Here is a 9,064-nt window from a genome sequence, read left to right on the forward strand (position 1 = left end):
ACCATCCTCGGTGTAAAAAATTTATTCCACATATCTAGCCTAAATGTCCACTCTTTTAGTTTATAGCCATCACCCCTTGTCCTCTTGCAACAGGCCCTGCTAAAAAGTCTGTCTCCATCTTTCTTACAGGCCCCTTTTAAGTACTGAAAGGCCACAATAAGGTTTCCCTGGAGCCTTTTCCAGGCTGAATGACCCCAACTCTCTCAGCCTGTCCTCACAGCAGAGATGTTCCAGCCCTCTGATTATCTTGATGGCCTCCTCTGGCCCCTCTCCAACAGGTCCATGTCTCTATTGTGCTGAGGGCTCTAGAGACGGACGTAGGACTCCAGGTGAGGTCTCACCAGAGCAGAGTAGATGGGCAGGTAAGTGCCAGACACGAAACGACTGGCACAAATCAGAATTCCTTGTTCTCCAGTCCATGGGCACAGAGAGATCTTGCTGGCCCTAAGCCGGATCGTGGAGGATTCTGCATTCCCGGCCTTTCACGGCTCCCCATCTGCAGGCATGACACCTGCTCAGCCCAGGGCTGGACGGGAGGGTCTGTGCGGTGTTGCTGCCTTCAGCCGGCGGCAGAGCGGCTGCTGCACAGCGAAGGCTGAGCGCTCCCTGGCACACCGGCCTTCCAGTGCCGGTAACACAGGAATTAGGGGTTTTTACCCTGCTACGATCGTGAGCGAAGACCGGTGTTTCTGAGAGAAATCAATAGGCTCGACGTGCCAGTTCCTCGAGACGAACGGCACCGCTGCAGCGCCCTTCCCTCCCCCGCCGCGGCGCTCCCCTCGGGGCGCGTCCCGCAAGTGTCCGTGGGCCAACCCCGCCTCCGCGCCGTGCGACTGCAAGCCGCAGCCTGCCTGGCCCCAGCCGAGCAGCTCAGCAGCTGCCAAACACAGCCGAGAAAGCGCAAAGTGTCAGAAAGCGGCTTCCTGCGGCTCTGAAACAGCGCGAAGCCGCCGTTACTGCCCCGGCGCCGCCGCCTGACTGGAGGTGGGACTAGACCACCTCCCGGCCTGCAGAGGGCGCCCCACCCCCGCCGTGCCCCACCGGAAGGGGGTCAACGCCACGCCCATGCCATGCCACGCCCCCGTCGCTCCTCCGCCCACCTGACATCCAGGCGCCCTATTGGGTACCGGCTGGTCAGGTGGGCAGTGGCGGCGGCGGTATGGCGGATCGGTTGACGCAGCTGCAGGACGCGGTGAACTCGGTGAGGCGAGCGCTGCTTTCTGTTCTCCCCGGAGACCTATCGTTCTCACCGGCGGGCTGGGCTGGCCTGGCAAGGCTGGCCTGGCAAGGCTGGCGCGGCTGGTGCTGGGTCACATCCCTCCCCGCCACTATGGCCGTTGTGTGTGTGGGGGGGTGCGATCCCTCTCCGCCCCACCATGGTGCCCCCGCAGCCCCTGGCTGCTGCTCCCACCTACCGCCGGGGGGTGCTGGACCGCTGCCTGGCGTCCACCGGGATGCAGAGTAAAATTTAAATAGTTCTAGTGGTGGAATGAAGGAATCGTCTCTCTGCCGTTTGCAGCTCGCAGACCAGTTCTGCAACGCCATTGGGGTGTTGCAGCAGTGTGGGCCCCCAGCCTCCTTCAGCAACATTCAGACGGCGATAAACAAGGATCAGCCTGCTAATCCAACAGAAGGCAAGTCTGTTTTTCTGCACCTCCTAACAAAACGTGAACCTGTTCTGATACAGTACACTCTATAACATAAAATCTGTGCTTTGTGCTTGGCAAACAGTTCCACCAGTAACTAGAGGAGTGATTTAAGTCATAAACTGATGTCAGCTGCACTTGCTGCATAAGACTGTAATAGCAGAAATGCAATCTTAAGTGTTAAGTTAGCATTACAGTATATTTCATGTGCTGGTTTATTTGCACAGATACAGTAGCTCCACAGATATAAACCGTTTTTATAGGACTGTTGCAAGAGATTGTTAGTGAGTTGTCCATTACTTCCCTAAACTCTTTTTAGAAATAAGTACTCTTAGTTTTATGAAATCATGTGTGAGTTTTAAACTTTCCATGTCATGAACTTTAATTGTGTTTTTCCATGTATCATTTGCTTATGCAATTAAGAAATAATGTCATGTTGAATCTCCCTCTTGGCGTTTGTGGCTTAGTTGTTGGCTTTTTTGTTGTTGTTTTTGTTTGGGGGTTTTTTGTCTATTTTTGAGAGACAATAAACTGATCTAAGACACTGAAATTGGCAAGTGAACTAAAAGGTCTCTGATCTGAGAATTTCAAGTTAATATTTAAATAACCATGTTATTCTAGTCTCGAATTTTTTTTTTTTTTTTTTTTCTTCTGACTGAGAAAAATGTTACATGTATCTGGTATTGGACTAGATTTTACTCTTAAGATATGAAGGGAGACTGGTTTGGGGTGCAGTGAGGCACTTTCTAGGACAGTTGAATACTAGTTCTTCCTTGCTCTGTAGCTGATGCTGGTGCTCTTTGATACTGGAATTAATTCGGAGAGCAGCTGAAAGTCTTGTTTGCTTCCCTGCTGCTGTCCCAGGCACTGGATCATTGTGGTGCCAGGAGCCAGAGGCTTTGTTAAGGCCTTAGGACTTCTCTTTTGATCTGTCTTTTCTTAAAATTTTGAATATAGTGTAAAATCGTACAGCCAAGTTAGCGATGCTGATGAGGCAAAACAAAACTACCTGTTATGTTTCTGTAGATATAAACCCTGTGGTGATCTTAAGTAAACTTTAAATTATAGAATTACTTAGATTGGAAGACACCTTCAAGATCATCGAGTCCAACCATAACATAACACTGGCTCTAAACCATGTCGCCAAGAACCTCATCTATATGTCTGTTAAACACCTCCAGGGATGGTGACTCCACCACTTCCCTGGGCAGCCTGTTCCAGTGCCTGACAATGCTTTCCATGAAGAGTGGATACATTCGTGTTGTTGTTTGTGGGTTCTTTTTTTTTTGGAAGTTGAAGTCAAGCATACCTTAGAGAGTGCCAGTCTTTCCTACGGATTTTTGCTATTAGAAAGTATTTTCTCTTTTGCTTTCACAAATCATTCATGAACTAACCAACATAAACAAATACGTAAGGTCTTAAGTTATAAATGGAAAAGGGGTATTTCAATATTTTAGTGGCAGTAATGATCTGAATTCAAGTTGAATAAACTTAGTTCCATGTGGAAAGGTTTTATTTCTAGCTTACGGTGCCTTTTATTAAAAGTCCATGCAGCTCTTCAATGACATAGTGGCTAAATTAATACCTGTTTTAAACTTCTAATATTTTTCCATTTCTTAGTAGCTGAATAGGAATTATTTTTTAATTAAATAATCCATTTGAATCACTGTCTTTAGATTGCTTCTAGCGTTCTTTTTTTTTTTTTGTGTGTGTAGTAGCAGATTTAAAGGCAAGAATGAAAGGTTAAATGAATTTCTACTTCTCAATACTTAATGTAGTGACTAGGACACTTAATAAGTGATATTACTAATTTCTTAACTGGCTCACCATGATGGAGTTCTAGCTATTTTCTCACTTGTACAAAGCCCAGCCCTTTGTATAACCCCTTACCTTGTTTTGAATCAAACTGCCTTTATCTTCTAATATGGTTAAGTTCTCATCCATTGTGATACTGTTGTTTTTTTCATGTAGGAAAATTTTTAATACCCGCATGCTTCAAGTCTGTAGATTTTTTTGTGGTGTGGTTGCAGAATTGTGCTTATTTCTAATAATTTACTGAGTGGGCTGACTTTTCTTTTTTAAAGAGTACGCCCAACTGTTTGCAGCATTGATTGCACGAACTGCAAAAGATATTGATGTTCTAATAGATTCCCTGCCTAGTGAAGAATCGACAGCAGCTTTGCAGGTAAGAGTGTTCTTAATTTAAATATCAAACATAACTGAAAGCAAACATCTTCCTTTTTTTAGACACATTTTTTCTCTCTAGGTCACATAATCTTGAAAAATGACTGTAATATAAGACTGAATTTTTCATGAGGGTAGCCTGGGAGTACTTTATAGGTTTAGTGGATATACTGAACTTGCGTCTAGTTCTAAATGAGATTATATACAGTGAGAATGTTTTAAACCTTTCTGTCAGAATGTGTTTGGTTTTGTTGTTGTTTTGTGGGTTTTTTTAGGTGTTTTTATCGTAACACCTCAATACTAGAAGCTGCTACTATTTTTTTCCCCAACTGTTCAAATATTAATAAAGTAGATGCAACAGTGCTGATGCATTGTGGTTAGTGTTTGCTTGGTTTTTATGTGGTGGTTTGTTTGTTTGGTTTTTTTTCCTTGGATGATCTTTCATACCTTTTCACTCATAGGAGCACCATTCATTTTGTAGCTGTAGAGCCAACCCTTACTGAAGCCTTTTGTCTTTCAATAATGTTCTGTTTGTTAAAGGGTTTGCAGGTACCCTTTAAAGTTCTCTAGCCCTGTCACAAAACAGTTATTTTACTTTCCAGTAATAAGAGTGGCCTTCTTTGGACCAACCAGACAAACTGGGTGCTTTTGTTTCCTACTCCTTTTCATGTTAGACCAGAGGTACTCTAGGAAGAGCTTGGGAACAGAAAGCAGCTACTGGCCAGGCAGTGATGAGCAGATGCAGCCGGTATCACAACCTACCCATGACCTGCCTTACAGGAGCTGAACTGCTGCAAACAGCTTGTGAACCCTTTCACAATGCTTAACTGTTCCAAAAAAATTTCCAAGAAATGCTTTTGACTCAATTCAAATAACAGTGCTCTAGTTTTGTTTTGTTTTGTTTTTTTGACCTGTTCTTTCTACAGATCTTGCCTATTAAACAATATCTTTTCTTTTTTGCTTTAGCTTCTGGATTTACATCAAGTATTTTCTTTCTAGAATGCAACAAGGATGCAAAGAGTGCTGAATCTCTCAGAGCCCTGGAACTGCTTTAAGATCACCTGAAAGATTTTATACCTGGGTTCATTATTTGTGATTATTGAAAGGCACGTTATAGGAGACTAGTATTAGAGGTGCCCACTGGGCCAAATACAACAAACTTGACAGTGACATCAGATTTGGTTTTGAACAGAGGAGGTTAAATTTGGAGGCATTGCTAGTCACAGTAATTGCTGAACATACTACTTGGACCCGTTACCACCAGCATAATCTCATGTAACTGTGTATTTGATAGCTGAAGACAGCTTTCCTGCTGCAGACAAATTATAGGCTTTGTCCATGAGTGAGCAGGGTCTGATCAGAGTGACAGCTGATGCAGGGAAAGCCAGGTTCTCCAGAAGGAGGAGCTGGTTGTCTGTGGGGACATGCTTTCCTTTGAGGTGACACTCAAACCGTTTCATGCTCTGTTAATGCAGAATCTTGTTTCACAAGAACTTCTGATCTTTTCTGTTTGGTGTGGTTTTGAGAAGTTAGCTTGGATTCCGTCGCTTAATGATTCAAGTTTTAATTTTTATTTGCTGTTGTTTAATTGGTGTGATATTAAAGATGAATATTTTGACATTCATTAAAAAGGCTGTTTTGAAGGTGCTTGAAATACTCTCAACTACACAGTATAGGTTTTGTAGAAGTGGTAGTTGGATACTTGGCTAAAAGAGATGTACTTGGACCGATCTTTTTTCATACTAAGGTTGTTTTGGTATGTGCATCAAATCTGAGGCTTGTCTTAAATGATAAAAGGGGCTGCTACACTAAAGCCCAACACAATCTACCCATCTCTTTCGAATTCCCTTGTGGTGAAGTTGGTATTCTACCCAAATCTGCAGCTTACCTGCAGTCAGCTATTTAACAACTGAGAGTGAAGTAATTGAGCTGGATTCTAAATTTCAAAGGTTTTCCTTCTGCCACTTTCCTTCTGTGACCCTTCCTCCAAGGGCTGTAAAGTCCTTCATGCATATGTTAACCTTCACTAAAGACATCAGTGTTGCAAACAGAAGATGAACATGTGGATAGACTTCACCAGTTAGTTTAAGCATGACTTCTTAAGGACCTGTATATAAACCTGGTTAACCGTTAAGATAAAAAAATATCAATTTGAAATGATGTCTTTTGTGTTATCAAGTTAGAATAAGCTTTAGTACTTTTAAATTTGGTAAATATTTTAATACCTTAAAATATTTAAAGTTAAAATGTTTTCTTTCACAAAATTTTGGCAAGCTGAAAAGCAGTTTAGTTCTGAAACAAAATATTGAAGGAAAAAGGTTAAATAATACAGTTTCATCTGACATGTGCCATTCAACAGAAAGGTTGAAATAAGTTATGCTTAAACCTTGCTGAGCACCTTTCAGTAGGGGCGGGGGGGGTGGAAATAAATACTCGCTTTTCATCAAGAAAAGCTGTGCTGAGACAAGACTTGTAATATGAAAGAAGCTAACATTTCTGTGTGGTGGGATTTTTTTGTGTTTACTCCATGTGGATATGCACTCTTTTAGGCTGCAACCTCTAATGAGTTGCTTTGAAGTTCCTCGTATGTAATTCAGGGGCTGAAGAGAGAATATTTTTCATTTATGGGGAGCATTAACTGTTCCATCACTATCCTTTAGCAGCAAAGTCAATTTTGTGTTATATTTGAAGATTCTTATACTTCTCTCCCTTTTATTTTACAGGCTGCTAGTCTGTTTCGATTGGAAGAAGAAAATCATGAAGCAGCTGCCCGTCTGGAAGAGGTAGTTTTTCGGGGGGATATGCTGCTGGAAAAGATACAGAGTGCCCTGGCAGATATTGCCCAGTCGCAGCTAAAGACAAGGAGCGGCACGCAGAGCCAGCCCCTGCCAGACTTGTAGTGTCAGAAGGCAGCACACCCCCGCAACGCCAAAATGTGCCCTGTCATATGGGAAACACCGCTCAGTATCCACCAGGAGTGGTGACACCCTGCCCAGCGCCTGTGGGACTCTCCAGTTCTCTCATCATTCGTAACACAGTCTTTTATCAAAGCTTAAACTGCAGCTTTTGTATGAGAAGCACATCCACCATAGGGTCGGTGGTGGTGTTCTAGAATTGTGTTAATGTTTGTTTCCTTGACTTCAAATATTAATATCTGAGCATTTTTTCTGGTCATAAATATGTCTGACTTCCATCTGTTTTGTTGCCTTCATTATACAGGCCTTAGTCCCTAAAGGGAATTCAGAAAGAAAATATATTAAAAGTATTTGTGTAATTTGCTCATTCCTACTTTCAAACTTTCGTGTTCTTGGTGTATTTTTGTAAGGTTTAAACACAATCACACTTGAATTTGCCAGAGTTCCGTGGTGACAGTGCTAGACAATTATCACAGTATCACAGTATGTTTGGGATTGGAAGGGACCTCAAAAGATCATCTAGTCCAATCCCGCTGCTGGAGCAGGAACACCTAGGTGAGGTCGCACAGGAATGTGTCCAGGCGGGCTTTGAATGTTTCCAGGGAAGGAGACTCCACAACCTCCCTGGGTAGCCTGTTCCAGTGCTCTGTTACCCTCACTGAGAAGAAGTTCTTTCTCAAATTTAAGTGGAACCTCTTGTGTTCCAGCTTGATCCCATTGCCCCTTGTCCTATCATTGTTTGCCACTGAGAAGAGCCTGAGTCCATCCTCGTGGCACTCACCCTTTATATATTTATAAACATTAATAAGGTCACCCCTCAGTCTCCTCTTCTCTAAACTAAAGAGCCCCAGCTCCCTCAGCCTTTCTTCATAAGGGAGGTGCTCCACTCCCTTCATCATCTTTGTTGCCCTACGCTGGACCCTCTCCAGCAGTTCCCTGTCCTTCTTGAACTGAGGGGCCCAGAACTGGACACAATATTCCAGATGGGGTCTCACCAGGGCGGAGTAGAGGGGAAGGAGGACCTCTCTCGATCTACTGACCACCCCCCTTGTAATACACCCAAGGATGCCATTGGCCTTCCTGGCCACAAGGGCACAGTGCTGGCTCATGGTCATCCTGTTGTCCACCAGGACCCCCAGGTCCCTTTCCCCTACACTGCTCTCTAATAGGTCATTCCCCAACCTATACTGGAACCTGGGGTTGTTCCTGCCCAGGTGCAGGACTCTACACTTTCCCTTGTTAAATTCCATCAGGTTATTCCCCGCCCAACTCTCCAGCCTGTCCAGGTCCCGCTGGATGGCAGCACAGCCTTCTGGCGTGTCAGCCACTCCTCCCAGCTTAGTGTCATCAGCAAACTTGCTGATGGTACACTCAATTCCCTCGTCTAAATCGTTAATGAATATATTGAATAATATTGGCCCCAGTACTGACCCCTGAGGCACTCCACTAGATACTGGCCTCCAACTGGACTCCGCACCATTGACCACCACTCTCTGGCTTCTCTCTTTAAGCCAGTTTGCAACCCACCTCACTACTCTATTGTCTAGACCACACCTCCTCAATTTAGCTGTGAGGATGCTGTGAGGGACTGTGTCAAAGGCTTTACTGAAGTCAAGGTAGACCACATCCACTGCTCTGCCATCATCCATCCACCTTGTTACATTCTCGTAAAAGGCTATGAGGTTGGTCAAGCATGACTTACCCTTGGTAAAGCCATGCTGACTGCCCCTAATGACCCTCTTATCCCTGATGTGCCTTGAGATGGCACCAAGGATAAGCTGTTCCATTACTTTCCCAGGGACAGAGGTGAGGCTGACCAGTCTATAATTACCCGGGTCCTCCTTCTTGCCCTTTTTAAAGACTGGAGTGACATTTGCTTTCCTCCAATCCTCGGGCACCTCTCCTGTTTCCCAAGACTTGGCAAAAATGATGGAGAGCGGTCCAGCAATGACTTCAGCCAGCTCCCTCAGCACCCGCGGATGCATCCCATTATATGAATACAGTGGTTGCCATCTGCTTTAATTAACAGAAATGGTAATTAAACATTTGTATTACTATTTGGCTGGTTTACCACCCTTTACAGAGTAAGGTAAAGGGTAAGTTTGTTCTAATGTTTACAGAGTAAGTGTTCTTGCTGTTGGCATCTCATTTAAAAAAATCTGCAGATATCTGATATTGGCATTTGTTATTCTTTGTAATTCACTAATGAGTCTTTGACTCTATTATTGCCACTGACACACTTAGTGCTTTTGCCATTTTTATACCTCTGCCGATAATTCTGCATTCTCGTGGCAACTGGTGAATGCCTCTAAAGCAGAC

At 44.0% G+C, this 9,064-nt stretch overlaps 1 protein-coding gene across 1 annotated transcript; it reads left to right on the forward strand.

Moving 5' to 3' along the window:
- The first annotated feature begins 1,087 nt into the window (after positions 1 to 1,087).
- On the forward strand, positions 1,088 to 7,126 carry MED21 (mediator complex subunit 21). The gene is made up of 4 exons (XM_065844456.2): positions 1,088 to 1,201; positions 1,520 to 1,634; positions 3,731 to 3,831; positions 6,554 to 7,126. The coding sequence occupies exons 1-4, from the start codon at positions 1,160 to 1,162 to the stop codon at positions 6,728 to 6,730; spliced, it is 435 nt and encodes a 144-aa protein (XP_065700528.2). The 5' UTR covers positions 1,088 to 1,159; the 3' UTR covers positions 6,731 to 7,126.
- The last annotated feature ends 1,938 nt before the right edge of the window (positions 7,127 to 9,064 follow it).

Source organism: Patagioenas fasciata, chromosome 1 (genome assembly GCF_037038585.1).
Source record: "Patagioenas fasciata isolate bPatFas1 chromosome 1, bPatFas1.hap1, whole genome shotgun sequence".
NCBI lineage: Eukaryota > Metazoa > Chordata > Aves > Columbiformes > Columbidae > Patagioenas > Patagioenas fasciata.